Raw genomic sequence first — 19500 nt, forward strand, 5'->3', positions numbered from 1 at the left:
ACGTGACTACGGGAGCCGGAAGTGGCGCCCGGCGCATGCGCTGGCAGCAGCACTGCCCATCGGGAGGCCGAGGGGCGCGCCCGTGGGTTGGGGAGTCACCGGCACCCCATATCCGCGCCATGGGCCGCAGGAGGGCAGCGCGCGGGCCGGGGGCGGAAGGCGGCCGCCCTCGGCACCTCCCGACCCGCTCCCTGGAGGCCTTCGCCGAGGAGGTCGGCGCCGCGCTGCAGGGTGAGGGAGGCGTGATGGGGCGAGCGGGTCGGGGTTTGAGGGCCTGCCCAGGGGTCCCACGCTGAGGCCGAGTGCCCTTCTCTCTCTCGTGCAGCTTCCGTGGAGCCAGGGGCGGCTGAGGGCAAGGGCGGCCCGGGCCCGGCGGCGCTGCCCTGCACGCTGGCCATGTGGGAGTTGGGCCACTGCGACCCCCGGCGCTGCACGGGCCGCAAGCTGGCCCGCCTGGGGCTGGTGCGCTGCCTGCGCCTGGGCCACAGGTTCGGTGGTCTGGTGCTCAGCCCCGTGGGCAAGCAGTACGTGTCCCCCGCAGACAGGTAGGCGCGGGAGGCCTGCCCTAGGTCGTCTTCATTTCCAGCGCGTGGTTCCCTTCAGAGATGGTTTAGTGGGACTTGTATGTCACACCCACACCCACACCCACGTGGGCAGGGAACGTCTGTGTAGTTTGCCTCCATTGCATAGCGCAGAGCCTGGGATAAAGGAGGTTTTGGGGTCATAAACTTTTTTGAGTGAATAAACGCATGCTCTGGGTGCCCCAAGCAGCTGCCTCAAAAGCTTGCTCGTGAAGTCCGTTTGAGGGTGTTTGGGGATGGCGGAATGATGTCCCTGAATCCCTAGCGAGGCCATTCTCCCGGGACATGCTCCACCTTGGGTACTGCTGGCTCCTGAACTTACCCCATGCTGTCCCTGGCAGACAGCTGGTGGCGCAGTCTGGGGTCGCCGTCATTGACTGCTCCTGGGCCAGGCTGGACGAGACACCGTTTGGGAAGATGCGAGGGAGCCACTTGCGCCTGTTGCCCTACCTGGTGGCCGCCAACCCCGTGAACTATGGCCGGCCCTACAAACTTTCCTGTGTGGAAGCGTTTGCTGCCACCTTCTGCATCGTAGGTGAGTCCGGGGGCCCCACAGCAGCTTGACCCGGCGGCCTGCTGTTCCTGCTGTGCTCCCAGCATCGTGTTTCCTGCCGACAGACCCCAGGAGGAGCATAAGAGACAGACAGGGAAGCAGTTCAGACAGACCAGGGTTCCAGCCCCAACTGTCACTTCAGGTTTTCAGCCTGTGGAGTTGCAGTAGAGGCAGAATGGGATTGCTGTTCTACCAGGGCCGGTGTGTGGGGTGCCATTCATTATCATGGCAGCGCTGCCCCGAGAATCCTCCTTATCCTCCACGTCCTCCTTACTGAATTGCTGATCTAAAGAGGCCCTGATGGGGCAGTCTTGGTGGGAATGTTTGCGTTTCGCAGCAAAGGAGGGGGACTTGGTTGGTTGCAGAGGGGCGGGCTGTAGCAAGGGAGATGCAGGCTAGGGGCAGCACAGGCGCTCAGGACTGTGAGCTGATGTTTGGTGGGGACCCTACAGTTACTTGGGAGAGCGCCGCCATCCAGCAGCAGGGTGATCAGGAGGCACTCAAGGGGACCGTTCGACGTCTTTGGGTTTCCTGTTTCTCACACCATCAGGCTTTCCGGACCTGGCTGTCATTTTGCTGCGGAAGTTTAAATGGGGCAAGGGCTTCTTGGACCTGAACCGCCAGCTCCTGGACAAGTACGCGGCCTGCGATGGCCCAGAGGAGGTGCTGCAGGCGGAGCACGAGTTCCTGGCCAGTGCCAAGGAGAGCCCCCAGGAGGAGGAGATCGGTGAGCCCTGGTGGGCGTGGGAGCCAAGGCCCTCCAAAGCCTGGGTGGTGGGAGACCTGGTCCTGCTCTGAGCTCACTTAGAGGTCACTTTCCTCTCTCGGCTCAGATCCCTTCGATGTGGATTCAGGGAGAGAGTCTGGAAACCTCAACAGGCCTGTGGCCAGCACCCGGTAGGTCCTTGGGCTTAATTTCATGATCACTCAGACCCAGGGCTCTCCTCTACCTCTGGCCTGAGCCCTTCCTGCTGCCTGGGGGTGGTGTCGTAAACAACACCCCGATGGTCTTCTGACTAGACAACCTGCAGTGGACGTCCCACTGGAGAGGTTTGGCTTTGGAGGGTTCACGGAGGAAGAGGAATCTGTCCTCGGCTCGGGGCTTTTTCTGGATGAGGTTGCCTCCAGCTAGCCAGGGAGGACATCATTTGGGAACGTGCTCCCCCTCCCCTCCTAGGCTGCCCTCGGACACTGATGACAGTGATGCGTCTGAGGACCCAGGGCCTGGCGCCGAGCGCGGAGGAGCCAGCAGCAGCTGCTCTGAAGAGGAGCAGACTCAGAGACGGGGCTGAAGCCGGGGCCCCAGCTGAGGTTTGGAAAGGAATCAAGAAACGGCAGAGAGACTGAGGGTTGCAGACATATGTATTTTTGAGGCTGGGTGACGAGAAAATCTGGAGACATGAAGGACACAGGTGGGCCTGGCAGCCTCGGCTCTTTGCGGCTGCTGGCAGGACGGAGCTGTCGGGGTTCTCCCCGTACTTCCAGCATAGCTGTGCTCTGCGTCCTGCCTTGGTGCTCTCGCAAATGAAGCTGCAGGCCAAGACGCCCCGTGTGAGTCTCTGTTTTTCACACTGGGCCTGGGGAAGGGTTGGGGCAAACTCTTGGCTCTGCCTGGAAGGGCCGTGGAGCAGCTCTCGGGTGGCCACGGATATGTGTGTGAAGGACAGCTGGCCAGTTGGCACGGAGCCCTTCACACTGACCACCAGCCTTGGGTGACGTCCCTGGCCTCAGAGTGACCTCGGGAACATTTCCCTGGCCTGGGAGCCCCGTGGGGACTGGAGACCTATGCGGTTCTTGCCTCACCTGCCCTCCACATCCCCTCTGTGAGTGGAGGCTCTGGACGCTCCACCCAATGGTACCAGTGGCACCCTTTTCCCTCCCCAGCTTGGATTTACCAAAAATGCTTCTGCACATTGCCTATTGTACAGAGAGCACAGCCACTCACTGAGTCCCTGGAGACCAGCTGCCCACCGTCCACCCAGGGCCGGGAGCCCAAGGAAGCAGGCAGGGAAGCCCACCTGGCGGTCAAGCCCACTCTGGCCTGAACTGCGTCCTGGGCAGCTGCTGGCCTGGTCCTGCCAAGTTGGCCACCCAGATGTGGGGTTGGGTGCAGGGGTTCACAGCACACAGCAGACAGACACGGCCAGGGTGATGGGAGCCACGGGGCCAACCACAACACACACGTCACGGCACAGGAGGGGCGCCGTGGGCCCTGGTTGCACAAAGCTGCCACAGCAAGCTGGAGGATGCTTCAGGGAGCTCGGGGCGGGGGCCAGGGCTGGGGCTGGCAGCTGACGGACTCAGGGGTCCGCCTCCATGCACTTCTCCAGCTCCTTGAGTTTCTTCACGAACTCCTGCGCCTCCTTGCTGGTGCGGCCTTCCAGCATCCTCAGCGCAGACCTCACTGCAAGCAGGCGCGGGCAGGTATGTGAGAGCCAGGGTCAGGCCCGCTGTCCCTCCCTCCACCCAGATGCTCACTCACCCTGGGCTCTGGGCCGGCACAGGTGCAGGGTGACAGGCTGCCCAGCCCTTGCACCCCCGCCAACCTGGGGCCGGGCAACACCACTGACGCCACCTAGGCCGAGGGCCGCCTCCCCGGCGAAGTCATTGGTGGATAGCCAGTCGTGGTCCATGACGGTGAATAGCACACACGCCCCACGGCGGCGGCACGCCTCGGCAGGCACAGAACTGCGGACAGAGGCCAGTCAGGGGAGTCTCACTCCGGCAGCCTGGAGCCCGGGGCTGGGGCTGGGGCTTGGGACACTCACAAGTAGAAGAGCTCGTCGTATACAGGGTGCAGTGTCCGGGTCTTCACCTGGGTCCTCTGGCTGCGGACCAGTGGGAAGAGATGCGGTGGGCCCAGCTCCACGATCACAAAGGGGTCACTTAGACCTGCAGGAGCATAGTCGTGAGCCCCCCCTGCCCCCATCCCACCACCACCCGACCCGTCCCCGCTGCAACTCACCGTTGGCGTCCAGGGGGAGCAGGTCGGCGGCGTGCAGCACCTCCACGGCCAGCCGCTGCTCAGCCGCCTCATAATGGCAGCGGACGCTCAGGCGTCCAAACCGGTTCTGCCCCAGGGTCCTCTGTGGAAAGGCGGGTGAGCGCAGCTGGGCTCTGGGAGCCTCGGAGGCAGCACCCTGTCCCTGGCGCCTCCCTACCTGTTTGAGCTTGTCCAGGTAGAACTGCTCGATGCACTCACGAGTGGAACATTTGTGCAGCCGCAGCTCCTCCTTCAGCCTCTGCAGGGGGAAGTGCATCAGGAGGGGGCCCCTGGGTGCTGGTGGTCAGCGCTGGCACTTGGAGACCTGACTGCCCGTGGGGCCACCTCATGCTCAAGGACACAGCCCGTGCGGGGCTGCAGTTTGAACTCAGTCCCCTCCTCCACACCCCCGCCCCACAGACGGTGCCGCCTCACCTTGTAGCTTCCGTCCCTCAGGCTCTCCAGGGGCAAACCCTGACCCTCCGCGTGGAAAAAACTGACCAGGGCCTGGGGCAGGGAAAGAAGGCAGAGGTGTCAGGGAGCCTGGCTTGTGCTGGGGACAGGTGGAGACCCCCAGCACAAAGGGGCCCAGGCAGCAGTGGGGGCTCAGCAGCCCAGGGCAGAGCCCGTTCTCACACCCTGGCGGGCATCGGAAGCTCCCAGGAAGCCTGGAGAAAGGCTATCACCAGAGGCCACACCTTGGCATTCACGGGAGGAGGCGCTGTGGACAGCCCTGGAGTGGCTGCTCTCCAGGCAGAGGAGACCAGGCAGGCCCGTGGGGACAAAGGGAGGGATCAGAGCAGCCCTGAGGCGGGGGCCGGCGGGGAGGACTCCTTCACGGAGCTCTACCTCCAGTGTGAAGTGGAAGCGGCTGTAGAAATCAGCGGAGACGTCATGGTTCGCACCCAGCGCCTGCAGAATGGCCTGGAGGAGCAGCTCCCACAGGGCCTCCAGCACCCTGCAGGGCGGGATCAGTGACCACGGGCCGGCCCCGCCGGCCCCACCTGCAGAACGGCCTGGAAGAGCAGCTCCCACAGGGCCTTCAGCACCCTGCAGGGCGGCATCAGTGACCACGGGCCAGCCCATCCCACCCCACCCGCCCGCACCTGCTCAGGTTCCCCTTCACCAGCGAGGCGTTCAGCAGGGCCAGCTTCTCATCCAGGTACTTCATGAGCGGGGCCACGGCCTGCGGGCAGGGGTGGTCAGGCCAGGCTGACCCCGTACCTCTGCCCTAGCCCCAGTACACACAGTCCTCCACAGCCCCTCGCCCTGGCACTCACCTCATCGTTCTGGATGGAGTCAGGCGAGAGGCTGATGTGCTGTACATACTTCCGGATGTCGCCCACCATCTGAGGGCAGGAGCAGCGCTCAGCGTGGGCAGGGGCACCAGGGACTGCGTCCACGCCTTGCTCTCCAGGCCCCACCCACCTTAGAGGTCAGGTGCGCTGTCACCGTGTGGGCCTCCCGTTGCAGATCATCGTCCAGGGCCTGTGTGCAGCTGAGCAGGGGGCGGGGGAGCACCCCCTCGGGCCCCGTGGCCCCCTCTGGCCATGCCAGGCCCTTCAAGGCCTGTCCAGCAGCCTTGCGCACGAGCTCCACGTTGTTGAGGACCACGCAGAGCTGGAGGAGGTGTGGCCAGACAACGATGGGTCGGGGGCCTGGTGATGGCCCCCCACCTCCTGCCGGCTCCCCTCCCCAGCTGGCCACTCACCGCCTCGCTCACTGCTTCACCAGCCGCCCCTGGCTGAGTGTCCACCTTCTTCCGAAGCAACTCCGTGTAGAAGAGGGTGGCCTCACACATGTCCTGAGGAGGGGACGGTGGTGGGGAGCCATGGAGCCCCCCCCCGCCCCATCTCCTCTCCCACCTGTTCCCCTCACCCCCAGGCCCCACCCACACACCTGGCCGAGCTGGGTGCCCAGCCCCTGAGCCTGGGCAGGGTCAGGCCATGCCAGGCGCACCCACAGCTCCTGGATGTGGCTGAGGCAGAGACTAGCAGTGGCTGCAGAGCTGCTATGCCTGGAGGAGGTGTCCACGGGCTCCAGCTAGGGAGGCAGGGGAGGCTGGGGTTGCTGGGGAGGCAGGGCAGGCTGGGGAGGTGGGGGAGGCTGGGGTTGGGGGGGAGGCTGGGGAGGCTGGGGGCCTGGACCAGCCCCAGGGTCCTCAGGCCAGGGCAGCTGTCACCGTATCCATGTCCACGGCTCCCTGAAGTCTCCACTTGGCCTGGTCCCGCAGCACTTGGAGCCAGAGCTTCACAGCAGGCAGGAATGGGGCGTGGATGCCAGCCAGGGCCAGAGAGCGGCTGTCCCTGTGGTGGGAGGGTCGTGAGGTCTCGGCCCTGACTCAGATACCTTAACCAGCAGGTTCCAGGCTCACAGCTCCAGGACAGTCCCCCTCACAGGTCCTGGGGCCCTGGTCCCAAAGTCTGTCTGCAAGAGATAAGGACGGGGCACCCACCGGCCAGGGATGCTATCCCAGAAGCGCTGGAGGTCAGCCAGGGTCAGGTAGAGCTCAAAGAGCCCCGAGGCCACCTCCAGGGTCATCTTGGGGCTCAGCTCCTCTGTCAGCACCCACGCCTCCTCAGCCACCTGTCCGGGACAGCAGAATCAGGCCTCCCACAGCGAGGAATCCCAGGCCCCTCTTAGCCAAGGGCATCTGCCCACTTCCCCATGCCTGGCAGGCACCCGGGGTCAGGGACCCTCCTCACCAGACGCTCCAGCTGCCGGAAGGTCAGGGTGAAGATGTCCACACTGAGGATGCTGCAGAGCAAGGGATACACCTCATCCACCTGCGCCCCACCTGCAAGCCCTGTTGGCTCCAACTCCAGCCCCGGGACAGCACTGAGGGGCTAGGCCCACCTGTGGAAGAGGCTGGCGTAGACACTGTAGCAGGACTGGAGATCGTCATAGATGGCGTCGGCCAGCACAACCAGCCCAGGCAGGCGCTGTGGTCCTGGCTGCAAGGAAGCCTAGCTCGTACCCACCTCTCGGCTGCCCGTACCCCTCACGGCCAGGGTCCCCCACAACCGCACCTGCTCTCGGGGACTCTTGGCATTCAGGATCCTGTCGTACCACTCACGGTTGCCTCTCTGCAACAGACGCCACCAAGACAGCATGGTGGGTTGCAGGGAAGAGGGAGAGGTGGGCAAGAGACTGTGGTGCAGAGGTGCAGGGGACGGGAAGGCAGGGAAGGGGAGGGGAGGGCTCAGCAGCCAGCCCCTACTGGGCTTTGGAACACACCTTCAGGGCCGCAGCAATGTCCATGTTCAGCTCTGTCTCGAAGGGGCAGATCTCAAAGGAGGGCTGGAAGAGCTGCAGCTTGCCCAGACACCTGGGTGGGGGCAGCATGCTGACGCGGGGCCTGCCCTGCCAGCCGCCCCCACCCACGCTGACACGCGGCCCTGCACCCACTTCAGCAGCAGCTCCAGGCGGTAGACAGCAGTGCTGTTGGTGGCAGGGAAGTAGTCTCGGAGCTGGCGCAGCAGCTGCAGCCCGAACTCAGAAAAGGCGGAAAGGCTATCAGCCAGGCTCTCCTCCTGTGGGGACAGGGCCCTTCAGTGCCAGCAGCCCCGACCCATCACTGATAAGGAGAAACACCCTCCCTGCCTTGGCCTGCAACACCCTTCCCCTGGCATGGTCAGTCCAGCTCTGCCCTGAGCAGCACCCTCCACGGGCCCAGTCGGCCTGTCCTAGACGGCCTGCCCAGCCTCGTTTCCACCCACGCAGCTCACGTAGGGCCTGTGCCGCTGCAGTTCCCACGTCCGTCCTGCCAGGGCCGCTCCCTCCTGTCGCTCAGATGGGCGCCACCTTGGCGGCTTTCCCCAGCCCTGTCCTAAGTCCTGGCCGCCCCCCGAGGTGACTCCCACGAGTCTCCCGTCTCCTTTCTGCAGAGCGCAGGCTCTCCTCCACGTCATACAGTTTGCCCGTTTGTCTTTGACCCCCACGCAGGCAGGACTCTGCCCCTCGCCGACCGGCACTGAGTGGCCCCAGTCCTCAGCACTCCCTTCGCCATGGCTGGCAAGAAAGCCCCGGCTGCACCCACCTGCTCCTGGGGCAGTGAGGGCGCCTCCTCCCAGTGTGCCTGCATGTCCTCCAGCAGCCCCAGCAGGTAGCTGTAGTCCAGCGTGCGGGTTTGATGGTGGCGGCTGCTGACCTGCCAGTGCCTGTGGGGCCCGGCCCATGGTCAAAGGGTATAAACCTCGCCCCTGGCACGCCCACTCAGCACCGCCTACAGCACTACCCCTTTCTCTGCCCCACCCAATCAGCACTGCCGCGCTCTCATAGCACCGCCCCTTTCCCTGCCCTCCAATTAGCGCTGCCGCACCTAATGGCACCGCCCCTTTCGCTGCCCCACCTACTCATAGCACCGCTTCTTTCCCTGCCCACCCAATCAGCGCAGCCCCACCAACTCATAGCACCGCCCCTTTCCCTGCCCCACCCTCCCAGCCACGACATCCAGTCACCACGTGGCCCCCAATGCCCGACTCGCCCACGCCCCGCCCACATTCCCCGCCCACTCGTAGCTCCACCCACTCACAGCACGGCCAGCTGCAAGAGTGACAGGTTGCTCTGGGCTCCGTGCAGGCAAAGGATGGTGGCGGCTGGTGTGCTGAGCTCTCCTCGCCAGCTGCTGGACTTGGGCTGGGGGAGGAGGTCTGGCGTGGGTGGAGGCGGGACAGCCCCACATCCCCTCCTCAGGCCCCCTGCCGGGTGTTCCAATCCTAGGAGCACCCACTACCTCCTCTGCTGGGTGCTCGAACCGCAGCAGATGGCTGAGCAGCAGCAGGTGGGACAGGAAGCCGGATCGCCCGCGCTGGCTCATGGCTGTGTCCCTCTGCAAGGCAGAGCCCACCCAGTCACCAGCTCTGCCCCCGCCCCAAGGGTGGGGGTGGGGGTGGAGGACGGGGACGCCCACTTTCCCCACCTGCGTAGTGATCAGCTTGAGAACGAGGTGGCAGTCTCCCTGCACACGCGAGGCACTGGAGCGTGGCTCCAGCTTGAACCAGCGGTCGACGCCAGCCACAGGCACCTCCTGGGGGTAGCATGGGGGTCAGGCCCACCAGACTCCTCCCCCTCTCCTTCCACCCTGACTGTGAGACCCTGGAAAGACCACATGGCCTGGGCTTCCCTTCTCCGGGGAACAAGGGTGACAAGCAACGGTGCGCACTCAGTGGAGGCCCAAAAGCAGGAGCTCCTCCAGGCAGTGCCCTGCCCCTTGAAGGCTGGGACACCCCCCAGGCCCTTCTCCAAGTGTCACCAGCCCCACCGCACACCCACTCACCCGGACAGGTATGTTGAGGCACCCCAGGAAGTCATCGGTGTGGTCCTCAGTGGGTCCTGCTGTCCCGTTTGCGCGGGCTGACTTGACGATCTGTTTGAAGTACCTGGCCACCACGGGTGGTGGGCATCACGCTGATGGCTCCTGGGGAGCCAATGCCCGCCAGGCCCCATGACCAAGCTGAGGGCACGGGTGAGGGGTAGAAAGGTCCCAGCACTCATACCTGCCCATGCCCTTCAGGCCGATGACTTCATTCAGCTTCCTGCACGCTTCTACCAGGGACACATCGTTGTCATGATCCCTGGTGGGGAGAGGGGAGGACCTAGCTTGTCTGGAGCCCGCATCCCGGCGCTGAGTCCATCCTGCTCCCCCGCAAAATGTGTGCATCTCCCCTGCCCTGCACGGCGCAGGGGCCTGTACCAGATGTCCAGGTGCAGCTGGTCCATGCTCACGTCCTCAATCTCACTACAAAGAGAACAGAGATGCCCATGAAGGTCCCCGGCGAGGCTCTGCTCAGGCCTGGGTCAGGGAGTTCAGAAGCAGCAGGGACCAGGCCACAAGCACCCGCTCTCCAGACAGGCTGTTAAGGTCCAAATCCTGATCCCGCCACGTGTTGCCAGCCGTGTGGCCCCGGTGGCACAACACCCATCGCTGGGCCTCAGTTTTCTCCTCCGGAAAGTGGGCACATGGCCCCACAGAGACCAGGAGCTGCTGTGAGCCACCACCCTCCAGGCACAGCCCAGCTCTGAACCCCAGGCAGAGCCCCCCTCCCGCACCCAGACGGGCGAGGGCCTCACAAGAGGAAGTGCTCCTTCCAGACGGGGTTCAGGGTGCTGCTCTTCACCTCGGTGACCTGGATGCACTTGGCGGGCAGGGGTCCGCCGCGCTTGCTGCCCTTGCGGAAGCCGAAGCGCTGCTCCTTCTGTGCACGGGGCTCCCGCGCGGCGTCCGAGGCAGGCAGGATGCCCAGCATGCAGTACGGGTCGCTGAAGCCTGGGCACGGCAGGCACCTCAGCCCCGGCCCCACGCCCTCTGGCCGTCCACGGCCGCCGGGCCTGGGCGCAGCCGAGGTCTGCTGGGTCCCCACTCACCGTTGGGGTCCTTGGCCAGAAGGTTCTTGGCACGCACGACAGAGACTTTCAGGGCGTACGTGGGAGCCTGTGGACAGAGGGACGTGGGGGGCCTGGTGAGGCTGAGCTGCTCCCCGGACGCCCTGCTTAGCATGGAGGTGACAGGGCCTTCCCCCGTGCCCCCGCCACGCAGGCACGTGCTGGTCAGCGCCTGCCCAGGCAGCGGCGGCCTCACCTTGGCCTTCCTCACTCGCTCGATGGCCTCGATGTGCTCTTCAGGGCTCATGCCAAACACCTGTGGAGGGCGCCTGGGTTGGCAGGGCCTAGGCAACCCCTGAAGCGAGGCTGGCCTCTGTCCTGGGACCTCGGGCTCAGCCCGTCACAGACACCCAACCTCAGTCCTCATGGGTGCAGGGTTGGGGGAAGCCTGGGAGGGAGCAGCAGAGGGTTTGTGCCAAGGGGCCCGGGCATGCCCAGAGATGGCATGATGAGGGGCACGCAAGCGCACACGCGGGAACGGGGACCACGGGAGGACAGGGGAGTTCAGAGCACACACAGGTGGAAGCCAGGCGCGTCCTTCCAGGTGCGTCTGTCAGCCTATGTGCGTGTGTGTGTGTGTGTGTCTGTGTGCACCTGCAGCCTGTGTACGTGTCTGTGTGCACCTGCAACCTGTGTGTGTATCTGTGTGCACCTGCAACCTGTGTGCTTGTGTGTATCTGTGTGCACTTGTAGCCTGTGTGCATGTGTGTACACCTGCAGCCTGTGTGTCTGTGTACACCTGCAGGTGTGTGCGTGTGTCGGTGTGCACCTGCAGCCTGTGTGCATGTGTGTGTCTATGTGCACCTGCAGCCACCTGCGTGTGTGTGCACCTGCAGCCTGTGTGCGTGTCTGTGTGCACCTGCAGCCATCTGCATGTGTGTACACCTGCAGCCTGTGTGCATGTGTCTGTGTGCACCTGCAGCCACCTGCGTGTGTACACCTGCAGTCTGTGTGCGTGTCTGTGTGCACCTGCAGCCACCTGCGTGTGTGTGTGTACACCTGCAGCCTGTGTGCATGTGTGTGTGTACACCTGCAGCCACCTCCGTCTGTGTGTGCACCTGCAACCACCTGCGTGTGTGCACCTGCAGGCATCTGCATGTGTGTGTACACCTGCAGCCTGTGTGCGTGCGTCTGTGTACACCTGCAGCCTGTGTGTGTGTCTGTGTGCACCTGCAGCCTGTGTGCGTGTGTGTCTGTGTGCACCTGCAGGCTATGTGCGTGTGTGTGTACACCTGCAGCCTGTGTGCGTCTGTCTGTGTACACCTGCATCCTGTGCGCGTGTGTCTGTGTACACCTGCAGCCTGTGTGCGTGTGTGTCTGTGTACACCTGCAGCCTGTGTGCGTGTGTGTGCACCTGCAGCCTGTGTGCGTGTGTGCGCACCTACAGGCTGTGTGCATGTGTGTGTGTACACCTGCAGCCTGTGTGCGTGTGTGTGCACCTGCAGCCTGTGTGCATGTGTCTGTGTACACCTGCAGCCTGTGTGCGTGTCTGTGTGCACCTGCAGCCATCTGCGTGTCTGTGTACACCTGCAGCCTGTGTGCATGTGTGTGTGTGCACCTGCAGCCATCTGCATGTCTGTGTACACCTGCAGCCTGTGTGCATGTGTGTGTGTGCACCTGCAGCCGTCTCTGTGTGCTGTGCATGGATTGGGGAGATTCTGCTTTCTGTTTGGGTGATGATGGTGTCAGTAGGTGGGGAGGGGTTTGAGGTGGGGAAGCTGTCAAGGTCTGGGTCGGGGCCAGGTTGGGCTGACCTGCTGGAGATAGCTGAGCAGGGCCTCCTCGTCGTCCACCTGGTCAGGGCCCATGGTCCCCGCGCGGTAAAGCACCGTGTACAGGGCCTCCTCGTAGAGCATCTCCACCTGCAGGTGGGGGAAGGGCCGCCACAGTGCCGCGTCCCAGGCCCCCAGCCCTCAGCAGCACCTCCTGTCTGCCGAGCCCAGGCCCCACCTCTGCCGCCTTGCACAAGGAGCTCCTCCGCTCCTCACTCACCCACCCACCCACCCTGGCTCTCTGCCGTCACCAGACCCTGTGCACACAGTAGGTGCCTATAAACGACCGAGGGAGCAGCTGCTGCAGACTGCCCCTGGTTCCGACCTCCACCTTTACCTCCTCTGGGGCCAGGGCTCTCAGGCCGCGGCTGGGATCCACAGGCTCCGGGGGTGCTGGTGAGCCACTGCGCAGGGGGACCTGTGTGTGGGGCCCAGGGTGAGGGCTCTGACGGCAGGGAGAGCCCCAGGCCTGCGGCGGGGAAGACAGGTGGTGCCCCAGGAGGTGGGAGCGAGGGAAGGAGGGAGGGGGGAGGAGCGAAGGGGGAGCCCCATGCTGGGCTGCGGTACCGAGCCCTGGGGGTGGCACCCTCACCTCGAAGCACGGCAAGCCCTGCCTGCCTTCCCCCTTCTTCAGCATGAGGCGCATGTGGGCAAAGAACTCCACGCCATCCCCGGGTTTCCTGGAGAAAGGGCCGGGTCAGCTCACAGCTCTCAGCATGCTGGCCCCTGCCTGGGACCCTCGACTCCAGGGGCAGTGGGGAAGGACTGGGTCAGCTTGCAGCTCTCAGCACGCTGGCCCCTGCCTGGGACCCTCGACTCCAGGTTCAGGCAGGGCCATGTGACATCCACAGTGTGGCACAGCTAAGTGCAGACCCTCCTTCCCGCCCAGGGGTGCTGGGGCCGGGGCGGCCATGTGTGAATTCTGGTGGGAAATGGCCCTGTGGGCGTGTGGGGCTGGGCCCCTCGGCACCCACCAGGCCCCCGTGGCAGGCTCCTGCGGGTCGGCGCTGGCACTCCCTGGGTCCTGCTCAGTCCTGCGGCGGAAGGACGGGCACACCTGCACCTGCCTGAGCACGCTGCTCTTAATGTCCAGCAAGGTCGACATGGCGGGCGACCTACAGCAGAGAGCACAGCCCGCAGCCTCACGTCGTCCACTCAATCCTCCGTGCACCACAGAGGCCACAGCAGCTTGGGGGGTGGGGCAGAGCCCTGGGAGCTCACCCACGGCCTGGATGGCACTGGGCACCTGGTCAGGCAGTGAGGGCTCCTGTCCCCACACCTGCTGGGTGACCGGCTAATTCCCTGCGTCCCCTGCAGGGCGGCTTCAGGGAGGAGGCAGCAAATGCTGTTAAAGGCGGGGCTGGTGGCCACCCAGAGCCGGGGGTCCATCAGGGGCTTATGGGGTCTCACTGGAGAGGGAGGTGGTTGCCACACTCGCCCCCCAACACCCCTCCCCGTGACAGCACAGCAGGAGCCGCCTGTTTCCTGGGGCTGCATCAAGAGGACCAAGATCTGGGCCAGAGCACCCGGCTCCCCCAGCCCCCGTGCCCACTCGGGCCAAGACGGATGCCAGGTACCCAGCTCTCCTATGCAGGAGGTAAAAACTCCTGCCAGAACCCTGACATCCTGGGTGGAGGATGCTCACGTGGCCAGGAGGCCCTGGAGGGGACTGCCTGGGGGTCCTCGCTCATTGAGCACAGCGGGGGTCAATGCCCCCTCCTCACCCCAGGAGCAGGTCAGCAAACCTGAGGTGGACAGTGGAAGGTGGGGGGCAGTGCCCCCACAAAGCAGGGCCTGCTCCCCATAGTTGGTACAAACGAGAACATGAAGCGAGCCGGGCCCCACTGGAAAATGCCGGGCGTGGGGGCTACAGTTCCCTCCCAGTCCATCCAGCGTCAGTTCCCCTCATGTTGCCATGACAACTGAGCCACCCTGTCAGCCTCCTGCTTGGAGCAGCAGCAGCCCAGATGTCACCACTGGGACAGAGCTGCCCTCTGCCGATGCCCGGAGCCTCGCCCAGGCAGACCCGGAAGCCCCCTGGAAGGCCCCACCCACTTTTTGTTTTGTTTTGTTGAGATGGAGTCTCCGTCCAGGCTGGAGAGCAGTGGCATGATCTCAGCTCACTGCAACCTCCACCTCCAGATTCAAGTGAGTTGCAGTGGCGCAGTCTCGGCTCACCGCAACCTCTGCCTCCCAGGTTCAAGCGATTCTCCTGCCTCAGCCTCCCAAGTAACTGGGATTATAGGCGCCCGCCACCACGCCCAGCTGATTTTTTTGTACTTTCAGTGGAGACGGGGTTTCACCATGTTGGCCAGGCTGGTCTTGAACTCCTGACCTCAGGTGATCCACTCGCCTCGGCCTCCCGAAGTGCTGGGATTACAGGTGTGAGCCACCACCGCCCAGCCCACCCGTGTCAGGGAGGAAGACCGGGTGGTACCGCCCTGCATACCCCCTTCAACAGGGGTAGGATGATGGCTAAGACACCGCAGCCTCCTGAGACCCTCTTCCTCCGCACAGGTGCAGGTGCAGACCCTCCACCTCTGCACTGCCTCTGCCTGCATGGCCCCCCAGCAGCCCCAGGGAGGTCTCCTCCCCGCTCCATGAAAACTGTCCCAGAGCCAGGCTACCTCTGCCCCACCACAAAAGAGGTACCCACTCTTGGGCTCTTGTCCCAGACTTGCCGGCCACACTCCCCCAGCCCCCCGGGGTCCTGGCCTCGCTGTCCGGGTCCCCTTCCCTTGCCAGTGCTCTCTCATCCACCTGCGGAGGGCGCCTCCGGGCTGGGCACACTGGCCCTCGCAAGGGGCATAGACATTCTCACGGGACAGGAGAGGAAACGAAGACCAGCACGTTCTACCGCCCACCCAGGCTCTCACGGATAGTTGGTGGTGAGAGCCAGGTTAGCCCGCCCCTCCCCTGCATGCCAGGCCAGCTCCCCACGGTGGCACTAGACTGATAAGCTCAATGGGCAGCGTGGGCGCCTGGGCACACTGTGCCAGTGGTGGGTTCCAAACAGACTTGGTCGAGCCAGCTCCCGGGCCCCTGCTGTGTCAGTGGGGGTTGAGGGTCACCAGCCCCAATCTACACCCACACCAGCTCAGACACCATTCCTGGACATCTCATCCCGATTCCAGGGTCCCTGCCAGGCCATGAGCCCTGGGTGCAGGCTCTTACGGGACCAGACCCTAGAGCTGAGGACAGGAAGGAGGGTTTGCGGCTCCCACCCTATGAAAGGCAATGCTTGGGGCGGGGGGGCTCACCTCCTTCAAACCTATCAGTGCCTTCCCCTGTGAGCCTCCCAAAAGATAGGGGGCTTGGTGGGCTGGGTACAGTGCTTCTGGAAGCTGTCACCCCCACAGCCAGTAATCAAATCCCCAGGGGCCTGGGAATCACAAGCCCCCTTCCCCTCCCTTGCTGGGTGGAAGAGGCTGCTCCCCCTGCCGCCCCCCGAAGCCAGTGGAGCAGCCGCTGCTGGAGCTGTTGCCAGGGCAACCGCCGGCGGCATGTGCGTGTGACAGGGGCGATGGGGGCTCGCAGTCCTGGAGACAAATGTGACGCAGGAGCTAAGTGGCCTGAGCTGCGGGGTTGGGGAGGGGGTGTCTTTGTGATAACAAGATGTCCCAGGCAGAATGAGGGGGCTTGGTGCCCTCCCTGCATTTTCCTCTCCACACTCACCTCCTCATCCCCAGAGCAGCCCGAGAGGGGTGCCCTTTGCTCCCTGCATCTCAGATGGGCAAACGGAGACACAGGGTTGGGAGCCCGTCCAAGGTCCCAGAGCCAGCAAGTGGGCCGGGGATGACCATCCAGGTCTCTCTGGTGTCCCCAGTGCTAAGCTCCTGGGACAGTCAGCTAGGCCAGCCACCCTGACCCCAACCGCAGCTCCTGCCCCTCCCGCTGCCCGTTGCTAGGATGGGTGCAATAATGGCGTCTTGGCACAGGTGTACAGAAGACTTGGCACATTCTGGGTGCGCAGAAACCCCTTTGGTTCCCCCTGGAAACCCCAGGCTGCCTGGGCAGCTGATAGCCTGGCTGCAGCCAACTGCGTGGGCCCTGGGAGCCACCTGCCACAGAGGCCAGAGCTGCTGTCAATGGTGGGCATATGCATCTGTCTGTGACCAGTACAGGAAGTACTGGCTGCCTGGGTGGCTCTCAGCACTTAGGGGGCAGGAGTGAGCCAGGTGCAGGGGACCCCCCCCGCCGTCTTTCCCATGGGCCCAGATGTGATGTGACTCCTTCCCAGGCTCTCACCCTGGGACAGTAGCATGAGGCAGGATGAACCCCCCCCAGACTCCGCTCATGCCTGATGCCAGGACCAGGACCCCACTCCCACCTGTCCAGTGAGCAGAGGGAGGACCACCAAGGAGCTCCTGCCTTGTGGCACTGGGGCTGAGCCACACCTGCCCACCCCACCTTGCTCCCTGGCTGTGCCCCAGGCCTGGGCTGAATGGGGAATGACACTTTGCAAGGAGGATGGCACGTCTCATTTCACAGCCCGGGGTGGGGGCGACTTGCCCAGAGCCCAGATGTGAACCTGGTACTCTCAAGCCAAGCCGTCTCCTGCCAGGCCATTTGGGGGCTCGGGGTTGGGGGCAGTGAGGCAGCTGAGTCTGGGGGCAGCGGAGCAGAGGCTGGGTCAGCCTTCCTCCCCAGTGCAGGCTGTCTAGGAACAAACGCCTTCAGCGTGCTGGGGGCGCCCTTCTTACCACATTTGGGGCAGGGAGTTAGCTGATGGTGCCCTGGGTGTGTGCGTGGGGCGGGAGATGGCAGGACATCTGCCCCACAGGCTGGCTCTCCACGCTGCCCTCTTGGTCTTCTCTCCAGCTTCCCCGCTCTTCCTCCCTCAGCCCCCGACTCCCCTTCACCAGGCCCTGGGGGTTTCCCGCAGGAACCTCTCCCTGGTCTCACCGACTCCTCCAGACAGCCCCTGCGAAGCCGATGGCAGTGCCCAGGTGCAGGTCACCTGGCGGGCCCGCTACAAACGCTGCTCCCCGGGGTCTCATTCCAGTCGAACCCCGGGAATCTGCATTCTAACAAGCGCTGCCGGTGGCCTTGGGCTCCCTGAAGCCTGAGACCGCTGCCAAGGTCCAGCCGCTGGCGCCCAGCAGGAGCGCAGGAGACCAGAGCCCGCGGCGCTTTCTTCCTTCCCTCGCCTGTGTCTGCGCAGCGCTCCCTCCTCCCTCTGCTCACCGACCCCCTCCCTGCCCCGCCTCGCGGCACCCCCTTTCCCGGGGCCCCGGGAGCCCGCAGGAGCCACACCCCCAGTTCTATGGGGGTCTCTCCCCTTGGTGGCGGCGGGCGGTCCGGGGGGAGTCTGGGGGCGGGTCTAGTGCGTCACTTTAAACTCCTCGCCCGGAGACCCCGGCCCAGGCAAGAGCCCACAGCCCTTTGCGGAATGGGGCTGAAGGAGGGGCCGCTTTGCACTCGCAGGGATTTCGCGGGGACTAAAGGGCCCTACGAGGACCTGCGGGAGGACGGAAGGGACGAGGACGCTGGGGGCTGCAGCCCGCCCGGGAGGGGAGCCGGGAGGCCCCGGGCCCGTCTGCTCCCCTGGGGAGGGAGGCGCGGGGGTCGAAGCCTCGCTTGGCGCCCCAAGTGCGGGGGAGGCCGTCGCCAGCGCCCCGATACCCTCCCCGTCCGCTCCGCAGTGCGGACCCCACCGCCGCACCCGCTCCTGCGCGTTCGGAGAGGAAATGCCCCCGAGACCCCGCCCCTCCGAGCATGCGCGGCCTCAGTTTCCCCAGGGCCGAGGGGGCGTCGAGACCTTTCCACCACCCCCCGCCTCGGAGGCCACCCCCGTGCCTCCTGGGGAACCCGGACCAAGGGGGCGGCGGCCGTCGGTCCGTCCGGGTTGGGGTGCGGGGCCGAGCCCAGACGGCGGCCCAACAGCACCGGCTGCAGCCCGCGGCACTCACCGTGGGCCGGCGCGGGGAGGGGAGGCTCCTGGGGCGCTGCGCTCGGGCACCAGCTCGGGGACGCCGAGGCACAGCGACCGCTCCCAGCCGCGCGCGCCGACGACTGAGCAACTGCTGGGCGGACGCCGCTGCGGGGGCGGGGTCTGACTGGGGGCGGGGCCGGGCCTGACAGGGGCGGGGCCTGACCGCACTCGCCCCGCCCACGGTCCCGGGCTCGCCCCTCCCCCTGCATCCACTGCGCCTTAAGGGGACCCGGCCGGGGTCTCCGTGCCCTGAGCCCGGCCGGAGCCCCCTCCCCCGGGATGCGGGGCTGTCAGTCAACCCACAGGTGGCTGCGGGACGGGGAGCGGGTTTGGCTGCCTCGGGACCCCGCCTGGCCGCGCGCGCCCTCCCCGTGGCGCGTGGGGTCTAGAAGGGGGTCGTCGGCGGGGTCTCCTCCGCGGACCCCAGGGAAGCCACAGTCACGAATACCAGCAGCGGTGCAGACCTTTATGGAAGGGCCTGACTCAGGGACCCCTCTCGGGCCCCGCCGCTCTCTTCTCGGGGCGGGGATGCGTCCTGCAGGGATCCACTCGGGACGCCCCACGCCCACGCGGACGGCCTCTGGGGCGATCGTCCCTGGGGCTCTGGGAGGGCCCAGTTGGCGCTTGTCGGGTCACAGCCGGCCGGAGCCCCTGGAGGCCTTTGGGGTCTGCGCTGGACCCCGCCAGCCCCTCCCGGGTGGCTCCCCACTCTCCCTCCGCCGCGCTGTCCTGGAACCCCAGCGGGCCCGCGGTCTCCTGCAGGGTTTGTTAAGGCATTGATGGGTCCTGTCCCCAACTCGCTGGTCCCAAAGTCTGGGCGGGGGCGCGATCTGCATTTTTTCCCTTTTTTTTTTTTGAGACAGGGTCTCACGCTCTCAAAAATAGCTCTCAACCAGGCTGGAGCGCAGTGGTGCCGTCTCCACTCACTACAGACTCGAACTCTCCGGCTCAAGTGATCCTCCCGCTTCAGCCTCCCCAGTAGCTGGGACCACCCGCCGGCTAACGTTTTTTGGTTTATTTTGTGAAGATGGGGGTCTCCCTATGTTGCCCAGGCTGGTCTCACCCAGGCTGAAGGGATCCCCCTTCCCCGGCCTCCTAAGGCGCTGAGATCACAGGTGTGGCCCCCGCGCCAGCCAGCGCCTGCACTTCCCAGCTCCAGTCTGCTGCTGCCAATCCAGGGACCACACTTTGAGAAGTCCATGCTAAGCACGGTCCTGGCGGGGGCCTGAGGCTCTCGGACTTGCCGAGGGTGCAGCGGCCCCCCGGCCCCACCTGCGCTTCGCCGAATACAG

General features: G+C 65.2%; 2 protein-coding genes across 5 annotated transcripts; one reads left to right on the forward strand and one right to left on the reverse strand.

The window, feature by feature from the left end:
* The first annotated feature begins 23 nt into the window (after positions 1–23).
* On the forward strand, positions 24–2677 carry TSR3 (TSR3 ribosome maturation factor). The gene is made up of 6 exons (XM_055241998.2): positions 24–231; positions 326–545; positions 923–1116; positions 1685–1861; positions 1968–2031; positions 2312–2677. The coding sequence occupies exons 1-6, from the start codon at positions 36–38 to the stop codon at positions 2424–2426; spliced, it is 966 nt and encodes a 321-aa protein (XP_055097973.1). The 5' UTR covers positions 24–35; the 3' UTR covers positions 2427–2677.
* BAIAP3 (BAI1 associated protein 3) lies at positions 2479–18290 on the reverse strand. Of its 4 annotated transcripts, none has more exons than XM_055241997.1 (34): positions 18186–18290; positions 13248–13388; positions 12866–12953; positions 12611–12691; positions 12256–12279; positions 10698–10757; positions 10484–10550; positions 10190–10385; positions 9813–9857; positions 9616–9693; positions 9396–9498; positions 9039–9146; positions 8853–8948; positions 8652–8755; positions 8157–8277; positions 7526–7650; positions 7355–7445; positions 7147–7203; positions 6974–7071; positions 6823–6874; positions 6573–6703; positions 6300–6423; positions 6017–6160; positions 5829–5921; positions 5546–5737; positions 5398–5466; positions 5224–5303; positions 4967–5075; positions 4553–4624; positions 4296–4376; positions 4100–4220; positions 3903–4026; positions 3617–3822; positions 2479–3538 (listed from the first exon to the last, which is right to left on the reverse strand). In XM_055241997.1, the coding sequence occupies exons 2-34, from the start codon at positions 13376–13378 to the stop codon at positions 3435–3437; spliced, it is 3375 nt and encodes a 1124-aa protein (XP_055097972.1). In that variant the 5' UTR covers positions 13379–13388; positions 18186–18290; the 3' UTR covers positions 2479–3434. The 4 variants fall into 4 exon arrangements, with proteins under 4 accessions (XP_055097972.1, XP_055097971.1, XP_055097970.1 ...); XM_055241996.1 differs by having other exon boundaries at positions 12256–12294; XM_055241995.1 differs by having other exon boundaries at positions 12256–12363.
* Between the last annotated feature and the right edge of the window lie 1210 nt (positions 18291–19500).

This window comes from Symphalangus syndactylus, chromosome 14, assembly GCF_028878055.3.
Source record: "Symphalangus syndactylus isolate Jambi chromosome 14, NHGRI_mSymSyn1-v2.1_pri, whole genome shotgun sequence".
NCBI classification, from domain to species: Eukaryota; Metazoa; Chordata; class Mammalia; order Primates; family Hylobatidae; genus Symphalangus; species Symphalangus syndactylus.

Excerpts from the sequence above, each read along its gene's own strand:
- BAIAP3 (XM_055241993.2), bottom strand. The coding sequence starts at position 17,273 with ATGAGACCCCGGGGAGCAGCGTTTGTAGCGGGCCCGCCAGGTGACCTG. Across the intron at positions 8,756-8,852 it reads TCGAGCACCCAGCAGAGGAG|CCCAAGTCCAGCAGCTGGCG; the intron begins GTAGTGGGTGCT and ends CTCCTCCCCCAG. Across the intron at positions 5,076-5,223 it reads GTGAAGGGGAACCTGAGCAG|GGTGCTGGAGGCCCTGTGGG; the intron begins GTGCGGGCGGGT and ends CCCGCCCTGCAG.
- TSR3 (XM_055241998.2), top strand. The coding sequence starts at position 36 with ATGCGCTGGCAGCAGCACTGCCCATCGGGAGGCCGAGGGGCGCGCCCG. Across the intron at positions 1,862-1,967 it reads CCCCCAGGAGGAGGAGATCG|ATCCCTTCGATGTGGATTCA; the intron begins GTGAGCCCTGGT and ends CTCTCGGCTCAG. Across the intron at positions 2,032-2,311 it reads AGGCCTGTGGCCAGCACCCG|GCTGCCCTCGGACACTGATG; the intron begins GTAGGTCCTTGG and ends CTCCCCTCCTAG.